The sequence below is a fragment of the Meriones unguiculatus genome, chromosome 7, assembly GCF_030254825.1.
Source record: "Meriones unguiculatus strain TT.TT164.6M chromosome 7, Bangor_MerUng_6.1, whole genome shotgun sequence".
Classification (NCBI taxonomy): Eukaryota; Metazoa; Chordata; class Mammalia; order Rodentia; family Muridae; genus Meriones; species Meriones unguiculatus.
The window spans coordinates 39,500,259-39,522,551 of record NC_083355.1 but is presented as its reverse complement, the minus strand read 5'-3'; the positions used below and the strand labels follow the sequence as shown (position 1 = coordinate 39,522,551).

General features: G+C 44.2%; 1 protein-coding gene across 2 annotated transcripts in view; it reads right to left on the bottom strand.

Moving 5' to 3' along the window:
- Positions 1–19,738, bottom strand: part of Myo1d (myosin ID) — a 301,477-nt gene extending 281,739 nt beyond the window's left edge. Inside the window, exon 1 of one of the 2 annotated variants that reach the window (XM_060387163.1) lies at positions 19,415–19,738. In XM_060387163.1, coding sequence (XP_060243146.1) covers positions 19,415–19,509 — 95 coding nt within the window. In that variant the 5' untranslated portion in view covers positions 19,510–19,738. The remainder of the gene's footprint in view (positions 1–19,414) is intronic. The other variant, XM_060387162.1, reaches the window with a different exon arrangement.
- Between the last annotated feature and the right edge of the window lie 2,555 nt (positions 19,739–22,293).

The following is a 22,293-nucleotide window of genomic DNA, read 5'->3' as shown; positions in this document are numbered from 1 at the left end:
TAGTAGATCACGAAGCAATAAGACTATGGTGGGTGAACACCCTGGCTCACAGAGCAAGGTTTCTGCTGTACAGTGGAGGAAAAAAATGGACAATTAAGGTGGAGAGCACAAGAGCTTTCATTTTAATCTCAACTTTTTTCTCCTCCTTTCACACTCTTTTCCTCCCTTTCCATTACACTATTATATATTCATGTTCAACTCTTTAAGCTTAAAATATAACCAAAATAACCAAAAGCCCATTTTTCAACCTCTTGTGGCAATGTTTTGCTTTCCTTGCAAAGCAACCTTCTAGAAGGCCTTATCACATTCACTGTTCAACCACTACAAACTACTTTCTACCTCCACCCTCCACTGAAATGATTCTCTGATGGCACCAATGCTCTCCCTGAGGCTGTATCTAATGGGTAGTCATTATATATCTCTCCCTAGACATTTCTGGGGCATCCATCTTTGCCATTCTGTTGTTCTCTTCACTCCTCTACCACCACACTGACTGTTTTCTTCCAACCTCCCTGTCTCCTGTTTCCTGTCTCCCTTAAGGTCTATTGGACAGTCCTGTATAGGATACATGTTTCTTGAACCAAGGCACATAAAAGTACTAGTTACCCAAGCCTGATGACTTGAGTTCAATCCTCAGAACCCACACACAAGCAAATAAATATGTTTCTCAAGGTTCATCCACTAGCCAGTTGCTCACACTTGTTTTTGACCATCTTAGTCTCACATGTGTATTCTGTGATCACCTCCATATGAACTAGAGTGCTCAGAAACACTTCACTGTCTTACAGACACTACCAGCCATCTGAAACCCTTATCATGTTAGTAAGCAGTAGTGGTCAATAGTTGATAGGTCATGGGTTTTCAGTTCAAGCCAACTTGGTTTCATATTCCAACTGCCTCTTAATTCGCCATGGGTTTCACATCTATACAAAGCCTATTGTGCAGATTTGAGCAGATTAAAAGAGATAAAAAATGAAAAACCTTCAAATATAGTTCCAGATTCCTAGTAAGTGTCTCAATAATTTATTCCTACTTTCACTTGCATAGAAGCTGGTTCGATTTCCCTAAGTAGAGTAGTTTCCTCCTTATCTGTGGTTTCCCTTCCTGTGGTTTCAATTACCGGTAGTCAGTTTATAATCCAAAAATACTGAATGGAAAATTCCAGAAATAAACAATTTGTAAATCTTCAATCACACACCATTCTGGCGGCTATTTGAAAGTAAGCACCGTGACAGCATCAGTCTGAGAACTAAGAGAGCTGCTGTACCCAAGACCCTGTCTGCACAGAGGTACTCTTCTCTAAACCAGAACTTCAGACATGTCCCCTCACCCTTTCAGCTTGGGCTCCAAACCCTAATTTGGGCTCCTGTGACTCTCCTCCCCTTGACATAAATACTTACCTTGCTCTGCCGTGACCTAATGGCTTAGGATGACATTCTTCAGGAAGAGGGAAAGCATTTTTACCTATTGGTACAGATTCTGTTTTCTGGTATCTGTAGCACAACCAGTTCCTACTCAAATATTGTAGGGTTTTTGATCATGATCTATATCTCTTTTCTTCAGTCACTCCTTAGGTGATTTAAATTCAAGTATCTCTTCACGGGAAGCATTCTTTTCTGCATGAGCTCCGTTCTATCCATACAGCTTAGTAAAGTATACAGAGGAGACAGTCTTGGTCATCTCCCAACATTCTAAGCCAGCCATACAATTCTTTCCTTTCTAAATGAACCTGGCTATTTAGATACACACTCCCTCCTATGTGGCCATGTGTGGCAGAAGTTAAGTCTATCCTTCCAAAGTTCCTAGTGATTCCAAACTAACTCTGATAATCATGTGCTTCTCACCACCAACAGATTTTATAACTGACATACAACCAAACACTGACAAATCATAAAAGACAGAACACAAGATAGCAGCAGTCCCCTTCCTTCCTTTGAAGGTGACTGTGCCCAGGTGGGATGCACAGAATTGCTGCAATGATCTGCACCAGGATGAGAACAGAAGCAGCACAGGTCACAGGCTGGGCCCTCGGGGCATGGCCAGAGCCCCTCACGTCCAAACTGCTTGGTTTAAGTTACGGTGTTTCCTTCTGATTTAAGCCACTGTGGCTAGGGCTCCTTTTCAGCCAACAGCATTCAAATTCACACACAGAGAGTGTGGAAACTAGTCATCCCTCCTGGAGAGGTAAAAGGAGGTAAAGTGGCTCTTCCAAGCCCATTTCAGTGGATACAGCTAGGAACAATGTTGATACATAGTATAAACTACTAAGCCCTTCATCTTGTTACCTCTACAATGTTACTTTCTGTTTGTATGAAAATACTGGTTACTTTTCACTCACATTGTTTCCTTTCCACTGTTCTTAGTATTTCTATCTTTAAAAGCATCCTTTCTTTTAAATAATAATAAAGTTGAAAGCGGGAACACACCTATAATCCCAGCACTCGGAGGCAGACGCAGGTGTATCTCTGTGAGTTCGAAGCCAACCTAGTCTACAAAGTGAGTACAGGATAGCCAAGATTACACAAAGAAACCCTGTCTTGAAAAAAAAAAAAGTTGAAGAGTTACTACTTGATTACAAATTGTGACAGGAAAAGAGTCGAAATAGAAAAGTGAATACAGAATTGTCACAATACTGGGGGGCTATGTCACCATTTGCATGCTGCTTCTCATTTTGTGCATTTGTACAGGAGTGATACACTTGGAGTATCCCCTTTCTGGTGTTAAATATTGACCTGGGGTCTTTTCAAAGAATTCATGGTTCAGAAATCCTCTCTCACTTCAAACAGAAAAATAAGTTTTCCAAATCATTTTATAGCCTATTATGCATTATCAAGATTCACTTCAAGTCAAGAAAGAGCTTCATTACACGACAGAGCACCCATTAGGCCTGTTATTTGTGTTTACTATCACACTAAAGGAAACATGGAGAAAGCAGCTGGAATACATGCTTAGCTCACCAACTTGATGAAAACAAACTTTTGGAACAGCCACCAGACTTGGGGCAAAGGAAGGGGGCGAGAGGGTGGGGGGCAATAAACTAAAGCCAGCCTGTGTAAAGGTATGCTTCTACCAGATACTGCCGTCTTCTTAGGGGATGTATCTCGCCCTCAACTTTTTTCACTGTATTTAAAATCTGGAGCGTCATTTCCCAAGGCCTTCACAAAGTGTGCTTTCTGACTTAACGCCCCACTGTCACTTGCCTCATTCTGCCCAGATCCCAGTCTCACTGGACACTTTTCCATTTTGAAAACATGTGCAGAGTCTGCTTGTCTAAAGAGATTTCTTCCTGTCTGCTATCTACATGTGATTACTTCTGCCTGGCCTGGACCCTTCCCTGTCTGATTCTTCGGTCCTCCCGCCCTCTGCCACACACAGATTCTTCACCCTTCTGATCTCATTTAAAGCCAGCTTGCCCACAAAGGGCCTTTTCTGAGGCTCATGGGCATTCCTGCACAGTGTGCTACAACTTCCTGATGAGGAAACCCTGCCTTTTCCCTTCAACCCTTCTCATTGTTTACCAATTTAGTATGTCCCCCTGCTGGCTGATCAGCTTCATAAGAGCAGGAGCCATAGCTGCCTGGGTTACTCTTACAAAGAAAGAATAAAGACAACATGGTGGTTATCATTCTTTCAAAGGTCCCTTAATGCCACAGAAAAACATGGTGATATTATGCTACATAAAAAAGCAGTTTACAAAATTACACAGTAAGTAGAAAGATTCCAAAATTTTAAATATTTTTATTCTTTGAGAATTTCATACATGTATACAATATATTTTGATTATATTCACCCCCTATTTCTCCCCTAACTCCTCCCAGATCCACCCCACTGCTTCTCAATTACGTATCTTCTCTTTTTAAAAAAATAACCCATTGAGTGAAATTTATACTGTTAATATACTCGTGGGCACAGGGCCATCCACCAGTATGCTTGACCTGCCAAGGGCCATACTCTTAAGGAAAACTGACGATTCCAAATTTTAAAGTGTGTACACACACACACACACACACATATAAATGACAAAGAAAATACATCAAAGTATTAACAAGGATGGTACACACACTGTGTGTGTGTGTGTATACAATAGGTGTGGGTGTGTGCACATGCTCCCGCATGTGGCGACCAGAGGTCAATGTCAGATGCCTTTCTTTATCAAATTCTACTGAATTTTTTTAGACAGTCTCAATAAATCCAAACTCACCAATTGGCTAGACTAGCGAGCCAGTGAGCTCCAGGGATCCGCCTGTCTCTGTATTCTTCTTTCCCCATCCCTCCAGAGAAACCCTGTCTCAAGAAACCAAAAAAGAACCTGGGCACGAAAAGTAAAACAACATATATGGATGAAAGAACAGACAACATAACGCAAGGCTGAGGAGAATACATCACTACGAAACAACTAAACTAAAACAAAATGGTCAACACTGATATCCGGCTACTGTGTGTGCTAAAATTCCAGTCAGCTCACATTATAGTCATACCCCATTCTGCTTTGTCAAACACAGGCCTGGGCTGCAAGGACACTTGCCTGGATAGTGATTGCTGACCTGGCTGTACACAAGAACCACCTGGGCATCATGAGCCTCAGTAAATCAGTCTCCAGGAAATGGAGCTCAGGAAGTCTCTCTGAAGCTGGGCACTTCTGATACAATCCAGAAGTTGAGCTGCACCTGTCTCGGACAAACTAATGCAACTTTAAAGAAGTTCCTGTTCATCAAAGGTTTCAGATAAAACAGGAGCCTGAGAGGTGGAGATGTAAATGGAAGCATAGCAGCTTCTTGCCAAAAGCCAGCCAGCAACCAAAAGAGCACGGAAAATTCCACTCATAAGTTTAGTTTGTTCAACCACACACATAATCCAAATGCCAAGGGCAGTAATAAGTTTCAAGTGACACCGCACCTAGTAGAACTAGCCTCCCGAACCAACATACCAAAGCTATAAAAAAGGGTTCTCAGAAGAAGACAAGACACAGGCTTCCTAAAACACATAGGCTTCTTAAAACTCCTGTCCCACAACTGACACATGAAATCTATCTCATCAGAACATACACTTTTCTTTCTCTGACCTTCTAATGAGCCTATCTGACGGCTGAATCCAGAATAGATTAGCTTTGTACATTAAGAAGGGAGAGAAGATTCACAAGGGGACAGACTGAAAAAAATCATGTAGACTTAACAGATACTCTAAAGGTTAAATTATTTACATCAATCAGGGAAGGAAGGAACTACATAAAAAAATGGCTTTAAAACAATTGCTCAAAATTATGGCCATAATGATGATTTCACTAAGAATAAAAGTAAAATCATACCTTCATGTTTTCCTCAAGAACACAAAACTGAGGGACTTCACACCTGAGCACCTTCAATGTGTCAAGAATAAACAATCTAGCTGGGCATGGTGGCACATGCCCTTAATCCCAGCACTCAGAAGGCAGAGACAGGTGAATCTACACAGGAGTTCTAAGACAGTGAACAGTTCTAAGACAGCTTCATAGCAGAAATCTATCTCAAAACAAAACAACCTACATCTTACTTGAAACATAGGAATCATTCACATTTTAAAGCTGGGCCATACAAGCTCTGGGAACCAAAGCATTGAGTGGTGTATAACCAAAGAACTCACATGTCTCCTTGGTTTGTTGTTTTATACACGCAACCCCTTTTTCTTTTGGTTGGGAGCATCTTTCTTGAGTATGTCTAATTTCTGGGTATATGTATTTATGGGGCTAAAGCTCTAAATCTATAGCAGTACTTTATAAGCCACTTTCTCAATGCCTGGTGCTCTTTCCAAGTGGAGAATTCCCTGGAACCCCAGTCCACAGCTGTGCTGCTCCAGGTGACCCAAAACCTCATGCACCTGTATGGCCAGGAACAACACAGGATACTGATTTCTAAAAAGCACAACCTAAATAAGATAGTCACTGAACTTGCTATATTAAAATGTCTGCCTTGTGGACATTCAACAAATGATAAAAAGCTGAATGAAGGCAAGTGACACTGTGAAAAATTGGGGAGGGTGGTGAAAATGCAGTTAACTGGATAGAGTGAGCAACAACGTCTGAGTGTTCAACATCACAGGACTCTTAGCCATGGTTTCCACTGTATCTTATGGCTCAGGCTTCACTCTTTCCTAAGACTTACTGTGTGTATGTTCATGTCATGTGTGAATGGTGTCTGCAGAAGCCAGAGGATGCAGGATCCTCTCAGATGTAGAGAGGATGGCTGTGAAGCTGCCCAATGTGTGCTAGATACAAACTACAGGGTGTTCTAAAAGAGCAGCAAGTGCTTTTAAATACTGAGCCATCTCTCCAGCCTCTTTACAAACTTTTGGGGAAAAAAAAATAGGCATCATTTCACAAAGACCCTCAGACATGTTATAGTACTCACCTTCCTCTCCTGAAAGCAATGCTAATTTTATTTTCCCTTGTTCCCAAAGACTGGAGTTACAACAGAAAAGTCATCATACACAAAATACAGTAAGTAAAAGGCATACATTAAACACAATCAATGAAGCTGTGCACGTAACATATGCCTAAAATCCCAGTGCTCTAGAGGCAGAGAGAGGGATCATCTCAAGTACAAGGATGGCTGTGTCTATAGCAGTAAGCTCCAGGCCAACCACGGCTGAGATCCTATCTTTTAAAAAACAAAAACCCAGTTTAACAAGGAAAAAAAGATGCTTAAATACTATGCATTTATTCATGCATGCATGCATGCATGCATATAAAATTATCTTTGTCCTTAATGCTTGGAAATAAACCTTTGCATGGTCCTCAGGACATGGAGGCTAAGGTAAGACACAAATAAAAACTAACAGATAAAGTAATTGAACATGATTACAAGTTCCCACAGTTGTAACTTAAGGGCATTTAAACTAGTCTAGAGATTTTTGTTTGTTTGGGGGCTTGGGAACAGAGTCTGGTGTAACCCAGGCTTGACTCTAAACTCTCTGCTTTGTTTGTTTATATGTTTTACAGGTTCTCTTATCAATCGTAAGAATTTAGGGAAAGATAATAGAGTCCACTAACTCAACCTAATATTAAGGACTATCTCTATAATAAACTCAAAATAACAGCTCTCTGTGTATGTCAGAACTGAAACAAGGCCAATGGTAGGGTCATTCAAAACACGTCTAGACCTTTTACAAAAATTGACTATAGCATGTTTCCTGACTTGAGGCTGCAGACAAAGCAGTGGTCTGAGATGGGCCAGTAACATCAGAACAGCTGCTCCAGATGATCCTCCACTGTACAAGTCCTCAGAGCCGACTTTGTGGTCACAGAAAGAAAAGTTGTTTGAGTTCCTCTTGGTGTTTGCTTCATTGTTTTAAGTGACACCATTTTTTGGACTAATTCAGTTGCTTCTATTACTTATGTGAACCTTCTGTGTAAATGATATTTTTTAAAACTCAAGACAGTAATATAATCATGGGAGAGATACAGAAGGGAGAAATTTAGCTCCTCCATATGCCTGTTCATCCATTATAGAAGGACATATAAGGACTTGCACTAGCCTGTGGCTTTCCTAGGAAAAATCTTGTTTACCAGTAAGCAATCTTTTTAGTAAAGCAAACAGCCATCTTAGAGTTAATGCCTCATTCGGACTAAAGTAAGGTCTACAGCTATTTTGTGAGTTGAGTGGAATGCGGGGGAGATGAAGGGAGTCCTGGTTAATTAGTCAGAATGGCAACATCCATGAATCAGCTGTGTGGGGTCTATAAGCTGGGGTACCTTCACAGGTAGAGCTAGGACATAGGGGGAACCAGAAGAGGACAAAGTACGGTCAAGAAGCCAGCTGATAACCTTGATACAGTTTTCCAACTCTTCAAGCCTCTTACTGGATGGAATCCTTTGCTTTAAAGTGCCCTGCTTTCCACAAGTAGACCATTCTATTTCATCAGGAAATGTTGGAAGCCATGATCTTATTCAGAGGCTGTCTCATAAACATCTCCTGCCCTCAGTGTCTGAGCATAGTACACAACAGTCTGGGTGCTGAGTCTCAGAACTTCAGTAATTGAGCATAAGATAAAGGGAAGGGAGATTTCCTGTTCCCTGTCCTTCTTCTAGACTCAAAGATGAGCCAGAAATCGTAACTGTGCAGTTTTCCTTGGCCAGTCTCCCTTGTCACAAGGACTTGCCTCCCCAAGAATAAACTGAGCTGCAGTACCGCGTGCACCCCTTCACGATGGCATTTAACAGCTCATCCCAGATCTGCCTCATCAGCACCACAAAGCAAACTCACTTCTCAGAAATGAAAACTCCAGGCCCTCATTCCAGTAGAGGGCCACAGGGAAGCATGAAACAGAGAGCAACCAGACTAGGCCAAGGTACACTAATGTACCTGGGCTGCCTCAGAAGTATATGATTCCAGAAGAAAGGAGGAGGGATGGACATAGACCAGGGGTATCCTTTTAACTCAGGGGTATCCTTCTGCCTCAGACTGCCAAGGACTGGGATTACAAGTGCAAGCCACTGTGCCTAGCAGTGTGTGACTTTCTAAGAGAATTTTTATCAATTCAACTTAACCTCTAATTGGAAGACAGCAGAAGAGAAAAGAATGAAAAGGTGCAGATATTATGAGGGAAAGCAGCTTCATGAAATGGAAGCTGGATGGTAGCATGGCCAGCCCATCCACACTGAGAACAGGTAGACACAGAAGAACAGCCATCCAGGGAGGTTCAGGCAAGGAGGCATCAGGAAAAAAAGTTTCCATCAAAGGTCTGCTTAGGCTGTGTAAGAGTATGCCCAAGCCACTTCCAATCTCAATCCTCAGTCCTCTCTTGATGGTAATATATACACATACATAGCTCTTAATTATGTTGTCATGAGGTCTTTTTAAAAACACAGTATGTTGATTCCTTCTGTCTAGGGAATACTTAAAATGATGAATTGTCTGAACTGTTTATCTGGGCTCCATATTTCATTTCATATTGATTCATTTATCAGTACATCCTTTACCTCAATAAGCTATCTCTCAGAGTGCCTTCCAGAGGACAGTCCCCATAAAGTACTCAGCACAGTGCTCAGCAAGAATTCAAGTCATCACCAACTTAAAGCTGCAGAGTATATGAAAACTATAGGGAACCCATGGTTAAGTAAGGGAATTGGTTTCAGAGTTGTTTTCTTTTTAAAGATTGGCTACTTAAAAGTTTATCACATGGCTGTCAGGGCCTAGATTTGAGGGTTAGTGCTGCCAACTCATACGAGAGCAGAGAATGTGGCGTGCAGAATAGAATGCAGCAGCAGTTCTTGTGCAGAGTTTACGATGGATTTCAGGAAGTAAACAGTGGCACTCCTGTAGAAGCGGTTATATTTCAGGTGACGGTTAGACAAACAACTGAGCAAGGCCCCAGAATGATTTATCCAAGGGGCTGGACCAGGGGGTTAAGCATTCACTGAAGAACTGTTATGCTCTGGCCACCTATTGGGAGTTTTTCAGAGGCCATCACCTAATTTCACAATAGCCCATCGTCCCCACAAGGGAGGCTCAGGGAGCCAGCCAGAACATGGGAACATCTTGCTTTCCCGACAAGGTGACCAGAGCTCCTTCCAGGATGTTTTTATCCCTGCCTCCCAGATAGAACAAAAACTAACAACTCCTCTATTTTACTGAGGGAAGGAAGAACACGGCTACTTTAGCACTCTCAGGGGCAGGGCGGGGCGGGGCGGGGCGGGGCGGGGCGGGGCGGGGCGGGGCGGGGCGGCAATATAGGAAGGAGTAGGGAAGAGTCAACATGAGTTAAGTGGGTAAGCTAAGCCCTGACCAGATCCTTTCCACAATGATGATTTTATCCCAGTAACCCTAGAAGGTGATTGTTGTCCATATTCAACGACACTGAGGCCTGGGGAACCTAAATCATAATGCTAGCAGGAGTCAAAGTGAGGCTGAGATTGGGAGTTGGGCCAGGCAGGCCTCAAAGCTTCTATGCTTTCACTCTCCCAGTGGCAAGAACACTTTACCTTCTCTTTTTACCACACAAATGCCCCCAAACTAAAGTGTGGAAAAAATTGGTTCTTCAAGCGCTCTAACCAATAATCATAGAGCAGTTAGATGAAAGAAGCCTGCTTCCCCTAGGAAACAAAACTGTCAAATCAATCAAGGGATTTAAAAGACAATTAGAAAGAGGCTTACCCTCTAGGTCCAACTTAAGAATAGAGTTGACACTGAGTGATGTCAGTGGGTGGCAAAAGTGGGGGAAACTACCATCCGGGCTGAAGCTGCTGAGGACCACAGACGTTCCCCTCTCAATGGACTTGGCAGTGGCTAGGCAGCAACACAATCCTGTCTTTAGGGAATTATCAGAAAATGGGGCCTCGTCTTTAAGTGGGGTTCTGTTTGCTGGCCTGGCTCAGATATCAGTGAGAACACCCGTGGGCAGCCAGCTCTCTTCATAAGGCTAGCTCCGGGCAGAAGGGCGCGCAGACCATTAAGTGAACATGTCCATCCATATCAAATGCCCCAGTCCTCTTCAAAGTCAAGCAAATCTAAGAGTCGATCCCTTCAAAAGTCTGTAATGGAAGAAGCCAGCAGTGACTTCTGAGGGTTTGATTCCATCCACATCTGGCTCTGTTTGGGAACTAAACTCAGCAGAAGTCTACAGGGTCAAGAAATGACCCTGAATAAAAATAGTCTTGGAAGTCTGTCACAGAGGAGAGGAAACAAGGCGGTGGAGTGATTCACTCCAAATGGCAGCTCCAAAACCCAAATTCCCATTTTTGTTCCAATCTGAAGCCAATGTGCAAAACAGGCACAGAGCAAACTGTCTGTTTCCAAAAGCAGTTGCCAAAGAATTTTACATGGAAGCCAAAAAGATTTAGTGTGCCATTCACCTCTCCTCCAAATCTAAGGAGTAAGCGCTTGAACCGAAGCACTGAACCTGTGGTGGGTTCATGGTGTGTGAAGACCACCCAGGGCCTGTTAAGGAAGGAAAAACTTTGCTCGCCAAAGTTTCCAGTGACCCAATGGTTTGCTGTGTATGGGTACAAGCGTGTGTGTCCCTGGCTGCTATCTGCCCATTTTCCCCTAACTCCTCCCCTCCCTAGCACACATTAGGGATAATACTGAGAAGGGTATGTGGTTCTTTTGGTTTTTTGGTTTTGCAGGTGAGGGTGGCCCTGGAGATTGAGTGTGGAGCCTCTGCCTGCTAGGCAAGCACTCTACTCAACTACATCCCTAGCTTTCTTCTGGTCTTGAATCTTCCTTCCTTCCTTCCTTCCTTCCTTCCTTCCTTCCTTCCTTTCTTCCTTTCCTTCCTTCCTTCCTTCCTTCCTTCCTTCCTTCCTTCCTTCCTTCCTTTGTTTTGGAGAGAGAAAGATAGTTCCATTCAGCTCAGGCTGGTATCAAACTCACTAGCCAACACTGGCTCTGAACTCTTGATCCTCCTGCCTCCACTTCCCAAATCCTGAGATTACAGGGATATGTTACTATGCCCAACCACAGCCCCACCCCCTTTTTCTTTGCAATTTGAGACAGTTCCCATAAATTTCAAGTCTGTCCTTGACCTCACTCTGTAGTTCATACACAACTTGCTTACAGTCACCCTGCTTTAGTCTCTCAAGTAGCTGGGATTTCAGGCCTGCAATGCCAGGCTGTGACATACACTTAGAATAGAGTTCTGTCTCAAGACTGATTATCCAGCTTTTGACTACTTGAGTTGCTGAGCACACCAAGTGCCTTGTCTGTGGCATGACAGGATGCAAAAGGCTTGCTTCTCAGTCACTCACACCTTCCCGGTCCAGAGCCCGCCCTCTACACAATTTCACGTCCATAATTTGTATTCCTTTTCTTACAGATGGTGGTTCTCCAAATGGCACTGGGTTTCAAAGCACCAGAGAACCTCAGTCTACCTTTAGAAATGTTGTCTTTGACTAACAATACCACAGGTTAGCAAGGAAACAGCCATGCAAAAAACAACAGAATGTTTTAGCTGTTATGGACAGTGTGCCTGTAACCTAGCAGCACAGAGGATAATTAACCCTGTCTTGTGGGATTGGGAAAGGCTTCTCAGACTGGTCTCAAGATGAGTAAGAAGGAGTGTGACAAGCAGAGAGAGAGTGAGGGCAGCAAGGAGGGAAGAACATTCCAGAGAGTAAGAACAGCCTAGGCCAGAGGTTCCCTACCGAAGGCAGTTTTATCCAGATACAATTCTTGCCTGTTGTAAGTAGATGTTGCTAGATACACCAGGGCATAGAAGAGCCCTCACAACAAAGCCTAATCCACCCAAATGTCAACAGCTTCCTTAAAAAACTCTGCTCTACAGAGGCTGAGACTCATAGCCAAACTTTGGACAGAGTGCAGGGAATCTTGTGAAAGAATGGGGAGATAGAAAGACCTGGATGGGACAGGAGCTCCACAAGAAGACCAACAAAGTCATAAAAACTGAGCCCTGGGGGCCCTACAGAGACCGAAACCCCAACCAAGGACAATGCATGGAGAGGAACTAAAACCCCAGCTCAGATGTAGCCCATAGACTCAGTATCCAAGTGGGGTCCCTAGTAAGGGGAGCAGGGGCTTTCTCTGGCATGAACTCAGTGGCAGGTTCCTGATCACCTCCCCCTGGCCAGGCCACAATGGAAGACAATACACCCAGTCCTGATGAGACCTGATAGGCTAGGGTCAAATAGAAGGGGAGGAGGACCTCCCCTATCAGCGGAGCAGAGGTATAGAAGAGGGAAGGAGGGTGAGATAGGGAGGAGGCCATAGTGGGGATACAAATTGAATAAATTGTAATAAATAATAATAATAAAAGAATAAAAAAATCAAAAAAGAAAAAAGGAGGAAAAAACCCTCTGCTCTAAGCAAAGATATAATAGGTACAGGTTAAAAGAAAGAGGAACTGGGGTGTAGCTTAGCCTAGCTTACCGATAAGTAGCTTAGATTGCCTAGCATACATGAGGCTGTGGGTTCAAGCCCCTGCACTATGACATAAATGAGGCAAAGTAGATGATTTATCCTTAAGAAAGGAACAGCAGATGATGGTAGGAAACCCACTGCACTGTCATTTCAGCTGAGAAGCACATCTCTTGGGGACAATGTCCTTGGCTCAAGTCCGCTCCTGAAGAGCAGGCCACATCTTGCATTTCAGCAGATGTTATGTGAGCGGTGACAAACAGAGAGAAGACCAGTTAGGTCTTCCTAGCCATTTCACCTGGCAGGACTCACATTGGCAGTTGGTGGGGATGCTGGAACATCAGGAACAGGAATAGGTCAGGCTAGAAGAGGCAGAAGCAAGGGCTCCCAGCCTCAAACAAGTGGCTACAGGGAAAGCAGAGTGCGGCCTGAGTGCTGGGGGTGGGTCTCAGGGGGGCATTGAAGATGCTGCCACGAATCATGTCTCATCACAAAACAGGGAGGCTCTTGAACAGGACTCTTCCTCCTGGGCACAGACCCTTTAGAAACAGAGTAAGGACTTTGCCACTACCATTACCACTGAAAAATTAAAGAGAAATAATAAAGTAGCCTCTTTCTCTCACAGGAGACTTCTAGGAAGGAGAGAAGAAAGCCTCAAGACACTGGTAGATTTTGTTGCAAGAAACACAAACGAAATCTTCTCAGCTATGCTTGTTCACACTGACCTGCACCATCTCTTGGACATTACCCAGACCAGACACACACACTCACCGACACTGATTTTTTAGAGGTGGGGCAGAGGAGATAACCCAATCAGTAAGTGTTTGCCTTACAATTAGGAAGTCCTGAGTTGCACCCTGTACACATTAAGAATTCCAGGCGTGGTGGCACTGGCAATCCCAGTGCCGGGAAGGCAATCACAGGTAGATCCCTGGGGCTAACTAGTTAGCCAGACTTCCCTACCCAGGGAGCTCCAGGCCAATGAGGGAGCCAGCACCTGAAGCCATGTCCCTCCTTCCCTCCCCCTGCCCCAACACACACACACAGGGACACAGGCACGTAAGTGAACTCACACTGACTGAAAGAGATGTTCAAAGAGCAAGCTTTAGTTCCAACAGACGAAAAGCAGAAAACAACAATCCTATTATTTTGTTGTTGTTTCCTTGAAATGGTGCTAGGGATTAAATACGGGGAATTGCACATGCTAGATGGCATATCTTCTGAATTACACTACAGACCTACATACATCACTAGCTCTGAACAGACAATTCCAAACTCAAAATTATATAAAAGGTTTTAAGCTATTCGTTTATTTCATAGATTATCTTATTGTAGTCCAGGCTGGCTTGAACTCACAATTCTCCTGACTTGGCCTCCTAGGTTCTAGGATTGACAGGTGTGCCCGCCACACCCAATGCCATAAAAGTTTTATTAAAAGTAACTGAAACATTCCTTTCTTCTCTACCTATAGTACAGAAACTCTTACCACAAAGGAATGTACTATGTGCCCAGCAGAGTGGCAGAAATTTTCCACTGTAGAGAAAATGGAAATCAAGTCTTGAGGGCACAAACCCCCAAGGAACTGTTCTACACTGCTTGCTACAGACTCTAAAGGAAGGAATCAGTCCATGCGGAGGAGGCAGGCAGAAATCAGAGGACCCAGAATTCAGATGTCCCAGAGTAAGGAGAACAAACTGGAGCCAGCTTGGGGGCAGGCAGGACTAACAGGAACACCTTCAGGAATTTCATTTGCATATTTGCATCCGTCCCTCAACCGGACGCCTCCCATTTCACCCGGCAGCTGCAAGAGTGCTTGGTGTAGCCCAAGCCACCCATGTTGAAAACATTTTTAAGATCTCTTCTAGCACATGGTCTGCAATGGTGACTCCTGGTCACCTGTAAATAAAGGGAAAAGGAAAGCCAAAGGGCACAGCAGGAAGTGTCCAGGAACTCACAGCCACCTACAGTCAGCGAGTGGGAAATAGTGAGCTGGCAGGAAGTCTATGTTCCAGAGAGGATTCTTTTAAATCTGGGTTGGGATTTATAGCTAGAAAAGAAATGGCACCCTTTGCTGGGACTATGCTTAAGGCTCCAGGGAGTTAAAACTGAGTAATCGATGACCTGTGTAATGAGAGCCATAGCCAACCCTCAGAGTTACATACACACAGGCGTGGTGGCACACACCTGTAATCCCAGCACATGGAAGCAGAGGCAGGAGGATTATGAGTATGAGGTCAGCCTTGGCTACGTAGTGAGATTAACCTCCCCTGCTGGAATAGAAGGGGGGTGGGGGTGAACAGCAGCAGCAAACACATACAGGTATGAGACGATCCAGAATTCTGATTGGCAGGGAAGAGGCAGACTGGAAATCTGAGCATTAGCCAGAAATCCTGCTAATGAGAGCTCATGATTCCTCCCACAGATCCCCAACACCAACTCCTCTGCAGACAACACAGCTCACTCACAGTCACCTAAACACAGTCAGCTTTCACAATGCCATGCCCTACTCATGCCACGGTCTCCACCTGGAATGTTCTCCACCCACATGTCCACCTAGATGAGTACTACTCATCCTCTGGGACTTAGCTCAACTACTCTTCAGGGTTTCTGAGTCACCCCGTGGCATTTCTCCCTCTTTCAAACTCCCAGAACAATTAAGTTTCTAGAATCACTTGGCAAATAGCCATCCTAGCTCTATAAAGCTATCTCGTTTTCTTTTTCTAAACAAATAGCAATTGTCACCTTCCTTCCTGTGTTCACTGACATGCCACCTCTTTGAGATAAGGAACAGATCTTACTCATAAGTCTTTGCATCCTCTCATCCTCTAGAGGACCCTAAACAAAGTTCAAGTACACCATTCTCTTCTGTGCACACAGAAGTTAGGTTCCCCCTAAAGATTTAATAATTCAAACATTTGAAAGCTTGCAACCAATGAGTGTGAAATCCTTTTTTAAAAAATCATCCTAAATGTTCTCCTTCAATTTACTTAAAAAGAAAAAAGCCACAGGCTAAACTCAGCAGTAGAGCACTTTCTTAGCATGCAAAGGCCCTAGGTTAGATGCCCAGCACTGACAATAATAATAATGACAGTGTTAATTTTTAAAAGCTGCAACCATTTAATTCTATTGCAAAGGGATGGAAAGGTGTTATTCATTGCTTTACCTTTTATTTTCTGTTGGTGCTGGGGGCGGGTTTGTAACACAGACTCTCCCCATGCAAGAACTGAATTTGCAAGCTTCCTGCATCAACCTCCTGTGTGCTGGGGTTATAGGCGTAAGCTACCACATCTGCCGAAAACGAAGTTTTAAAAACTAATTTAACTCTGAATCTAAGCCTTCAACTTCAAACTCCGAAAATTCCTCAAAGTTCTAGTTCATGTCATGTCATGTGTGTACTACATATGATTAGTAGCATGATATACTACATGTGTAGTACATATGGAAGGTAAAATAAGACATCATAGTCATCACAGTCAAGTGTTACTGTTGTGTTTTATAAGCCACACATATTCAGCAAATACACACGATGTCTGATAGACTGAAATGATTAGTAACTGACAGAAGCGTAATTGTAAAAAAGCTTCTCAAAGCTCCAACGTGGGGGAAGTACGGTAGCATCTCAGATAATTTTGAACAAGTTTAATTTGTGAAATTATTATTTTACATGCTTTTTCTCTGCCTTATGTGCACTTGAAACACTTTGAACAGCATTGCTAGTATTTGCCAGGAATTACATATATTAACTAATTTAACCTCAAGAAAACCCTAATTCTATTTTTAAAAAATGATAAAGAAATATTTAAGTAAGCTATTCATAGGCCACAGCAGGAAAGCGGTAAGATGAGAATCTGAATCTCAGCCATTGACTCTGAACCACCATAGTATTGCTTATAATTGTAATTACATCATTTTGATTAGCATGGTATTTGAGATCATTTATATAAAAGTTGGGCATCTAAATTTTGGTTTAAAATTAACATATAAACCATGGTGCCACATGCTGGTAATCCCAGAATTCGGGAGGCTGAAGAGGATTGCTTTACGTTTGAGAATACACATAGGGAGACTAACCAAAACTAACTAACTAACTAACACAATAACCAACAACGGTAACCAAAAAAGGTGCAACATGCTATTATAATGTTATGGATATAATCTATAGTTGGCTTTCTGTGACAGCTGGTTCCATATTCTCAGCTTCAATTAAATTCAATCAACTGAAAACTGAAAAGCTTTGGAGAAAACATTGTATCACTGTATCAGTGCTGACCCTGTTCAGACTTTTTCTTGTCATTATCTTTTAATACTATAGCACGGATTTACACTGCATTACCTTGTACTATGCATTATAAGTAAGCTAATACGATGATTTAAAGTACACAAGAGGGGCTGAAGATGTAGCTGAGTGGGACAGCATTTGCCTAGTGCACACAAGGCCCCGAGTTCAATCTCTAGGACTGCAAAGAAGGAAGGTCTGGGTATACAGGTTATATGCAAATAAGATTCCCTATCCAAAACTTCATTTTCTGCAGTTTCAGCTACACGCTATCAATGAAGATAAATATGGTAAACAAACAAACAAACAAACAACCTATCCTTTGAAAGAGAAACCATAAAAAACTCCACCTAACTTCTCTAACAGTACATTGTTATGATAGTTCTATTTTATATCAGTCATTTTTTATCTCTTACTGTGTTGAATTTATAAAGTTGATCACAGGTTTATAGTTATAGGGAAAAACACATATATAGAGCTTATCCACTAGGGAGTTTCTTGGAATATATGCCCCACACATATGAAGGGGCTGCTATTCTGCTATGTCAGTTTACACTGACTCAGGCATCCTCTGATTGTAATTTTGAATACAGAGTCTTGATAAACTTCCTAAACTGTCCTTAAACTCATGTTCCAGCATCTCCCTGAAGTAGCTGCATTATAAGTGAGCATCCTCAGATTTTAGAATCCACAGGGACTTTTGGAATGAACATTCTGAGGACACGGAGGGACTGCATAGTACTACGCAACACTCTGTTTAGGAACGTACTGTGTATCTTTGAGACACAGTAGGAGACTCAGGGAGTCCCAGAATATGAGCACCAAAAGTTCCTGGAGAGCCTTGCTACTTTATGGTTACGAAACAGAGGCCCACAGACAAGACCTGTTTATGGCAGGCAGGTGTAGAAGTAGGCCAATGCTCCTACCCCACACTCCTGCTCCGGACATGAGGAATACAGAACAGATGAGGGCTGAGGATGTAGCCCTGTTTGGATGTTCACAGAGTGATGGCCTAACGCACCGAGCCCTGGGTTTGAATCCTAGCACCACATAAAGCAGGCGCGGTGGTGCACGCCTGTACTCCCAGCGTACAGGAAGTAGAGGTGGGAGGCTCAGAAGTTCACGATCACCCTGAGCTATATTACACAGCAGAACAGAACGTATGAAACTGTTTTGCTAGTTCAAAGACTAAACCAGGTTTCTTTCAATTGTGAAATTAAGGTTGGCAGTAAACGATGAGGTTCATTAAGTATCCAAACCTAATTAGGATTTTCAGGTTTTAAGTTTAAGAAGTGATATTTGGCTGTAAAGTTTACAAGCAACAGAGCAAAGCTTCTGGAAAAACAAACAAGCAAACAAACAAGCAAATAGACACACACTTTAAGCTATTTAGAAACTGGGTTTCGCTTTTAAAAAAAAAAAGTCAAACTGCTTTAATACTCGGATTACATATTACTATATAAAAAAATGAAATAACCACATACAGAAGCCTTTCTAAAATATGTTCCTCTTGGAAGCCCACTTTGGGGCATTGAGTTGTGACTGAATTCTCAGGGATGTCAGGAACACAAGGGCTCCATCCATAAAACTCCTTGAAAAAACTGAAACCATGAGCGCCTTGTCAAATTCAGACAGTTTATCTTGGCACTGGCAAGTACAGCAGTCTCTTCGATGTCTGGAAACGTGTCTAATTACGTCGAACGAGTAACTAAAAAATAGCCCGTGTCCCGGAACAGACAGCTCAGGGTTCACTCCATAGCATCCTGAACGGCAGGATGGAACAACGCCAAAGAAAAACAAGAAGAAAAAGAAAAGAAAGAGTCGAGCATGAAAGCGGGGAGAGATGCCAGCCTCTTTTCAAAGAACCCTCCAGTTTTCCTAGGACCGCTAGGGCCACCAAATCGCTCCGAAAAGTTGCTTTTTCTTTACTTTTGTTCCATTAAGTTACCCGATCCCGCCCACATCCCTTACCTGGCGCAGGGCAGGCTAGTACCGCCCCAAGCGACCTCAAGCTCAGCCTGTCCCTACCGTCCCCAGTCCGGACACCACACAGGGACGACCCCAGACCCCTAAAAGGTGCAGCCCCACACCTCGTCCCAGCCTGGAGTCCCAAGGCCGCGCGGCGTAGTAGTCCTGTCTCGAGGAGGCGTGACCACCCAGCACCGCAGACCCCCTGTCACCCCGCCGCACTCCCGCGCGGGAGCTGCTCGCCCCGGGCACCCCGAATCTCCAGCAGCGCCCCGGCAGCGCCCTCTCTCGGGAAACCCCAGCAGGGCTGCCGCGACGCGCTCACCTGAGCTTAAGGTTGGCCATGAACTCGGGCATGGAGACGGTGTCCATCAGCACGAAGTCCGCCTTGCCAAACTCCAGGCTCTCCTGCTCCGCCATGGCGCCGGCTCAGGTGGGCGCGCTCGGGCTGGGGCGGGGGCGCGCGGCTCGCTCGGGAGGGGTCGGGCCGGAGGGAGGCTGTCGCCACCGCTCAGCGCTCGGGACGGCGCGGCTCGGGACGGGCGAGGCCGGCGGCTTCCGCTCCTCCCGCGGTGGCTGCGGGCTGTGTGGGGGCCGCGGTGGCGAGACGGAGACGGCGGCGGCTGGTCCCGCCTCCGGCTTGGGTCCGGCTGGGCCCCGCCCCGCCCTGGCCGCTCGGGCTCCGCCCCGCTGACGAGCCCGCCCCGCCGCCTCCTCACCTGGGCGGCGCGCACGCGCGGGGCGGGGACGCGCTCCGGGCCTGGCCGCGGAGGCTGAGCGGCAGCGCCCCCTAGAGGCAGGCACGGGCATCTCGCGTGGCCGGGCGCTGTGTGGTCCCGACTCTGGATGAGACAGGCCTTCTTCTGCCTTCTTCAACCTCTGCCTGGCAGATGCCAACAAACTAACAAACATAACCCGAGCAGCCTTGGCGCGAATTATGGTTCTGTCACGCTCTCCTGTGCTCATGTGCTACTCGTCTTTGAAGTGGTGGCTGAGTAGAGATGGCAATAGTAGCGAACCCTTCCAGGTCACCAAAGTCTCAGTCAGAGCTTTAGCAAGCTTAAGCAACTTTGTCACACTGGCAGGAAACGGAGTAGCTGTGACTTTGTGGACGTCATTTGATTTATGAACCCCAGCATACAGCCACATGCTTACTTTCCCTCTATTTCCAGGAATCCTTTTTTTATTTTTTTCTTCCACTCATCTGAGCGTGCCTTCAGACATTACCTTGTACTGGTAAGTTTTTAACATATGTATGAATCATCTCCTCAGGATGATTGCAGACTTCTAGCATAAAGGACCAAATCCTAAACTTTTTGATATCCTCCCACTCCCCACACATTCCAAGTAGCTGTTGTGCCGGGTTGTATTGTAAATAAGAAATCCAAAAAACTGGTTCCATGGATTGTAATGAGTTGTACGTGGTCTCCAACTTAAAGCCACACTGGGAGCTCTTAAAACGTCTGGGTGGGAGTACTGGAGAGATGGCTTAGTCGTTAACGAGCGCTTGCTGTTCTTTCAGAGTGACCGGAGTTCAGTTCCCAGCACCACCTGACAGCTTTGCCTATAGCTCCAGTTCCAGGAGACGAGACACCTTCTTCCTACCTCTAAGGGTGCCAAGCAGGGACATGGTGAACATATAGAGATGCAAGCACTCACACATACACATGAAATATAAGTAAATAAATGTTTTTAAGTGTTTTTTTTCCAAACGTAGACCATATTTTCCTGATGGAAATACATTGTAATGGACATCATCCAGGACCTAAACCTCTCCAGGCCTCTGTTTCTTTTAGGACCATCTTCTGTGCATCTATTAAGAAATCTAGAGGCCTCCAAGCCCTGGCCAGGCTTCAGCTCTGTGGCCGAATTTGAGATGGGTAAACTAGACTGAAAGACCTTGGTGTGTTTCAGCTGCCAACAACCTACGCCTGCCAAGAGAGGGGACGGCGCCTTGATCATTTTCATGCGGCACCTTTGCTGTCCGAAAGCCACCCTGATCCCTGGCACGGCACAGCCAGCTGGGCTGTAGTTTGGCTCCTGTGTGTAGCTTTCCTTCTTTAGGAGATTCTTGGATTTCGCTGTGCTTGTTTGTAGAGGAAGAACTCAGAGACAGATACTTCCAAGGTAGGACGGTCCTACACTTGGCTCACTTTTGAGAGTGGACCAGTGGCTAAGAAGACACACTTATATAGAGTGGTTCTCCGTTCCTACAGCGTTCATGTCAGTGTGCTGATGTATGCTGTGTGTAAGAAGAGCTATTTGTAAAGGGAAAGAAACAGATCTCAGGGTCTGGACCCCAGGAAACAGACCCTAAGTCCTGTGGGTAAGTGGACATGTATGTATGCCCTGTACATGTGTGTGTATTTCCTGAGTCCTGGGGTCATTGAAGATCAGAGCAAAATTCTAGGCACTAGGACAAGAGACCTGAAAGCCTACAGAGTAAAAAAACACGCAGGGAATGGGAGCTATAGCAGTATGATGTAGTTTCCAAATAGCTAAATATGGATAACTTATGATAATTGTCATATGCAGGAGCCCCGAGTCTAAAATATAAATACATCTGTGCAAAGTTGTAAGTTGTTTTGTAAGTCCAGATTAATATAGAGTCAGGCATTGAGACCAATAAGTTTCTTTTAATGAACTCAGAGCTATCCACTGAGGCCCACTGCTAATTTAAATCAGCCTCTAGATTCCAATGTTTTTTTTTTGCTTGTTTGTTTGTTTGTTTTTTTGCGGTTGGGTTGTGCAATATAAAGAAAATTCTGGTATTCACAGGTAATTTCTTACTTGTACAGTTTTATATCCAGCCTTGTAGTGCCCAGCTACAGCCTTACTAATTAATGATCACACAACGCCCAGATATTTGCAGAAATAGCAAGGAAGATTAAGCGTTGAGGACTGCACTCATGCAGGCTAAACTAGAGAGGTTCGGCTCACTATGAGTCCCTTTCGTGATAAAATGAGACTATGCATTTGAATATGGATGTTTTATTACGGCTTAAGTGTACTAACAAATAAAATAAGAGCTTACATCACCAACTTTCTGATTTGATTGCTTGAAAAAGACACAATACCACTTACCTGCTAGAAATACATAAGCTGAATGTGTTTGTGAAGAAACATGAAGCAAACCCAGAGCAAGGAGGATCCTGCAAAAGAATCTATCTGTACCCATCAAAAATACCAGTCGTGTGAAACACA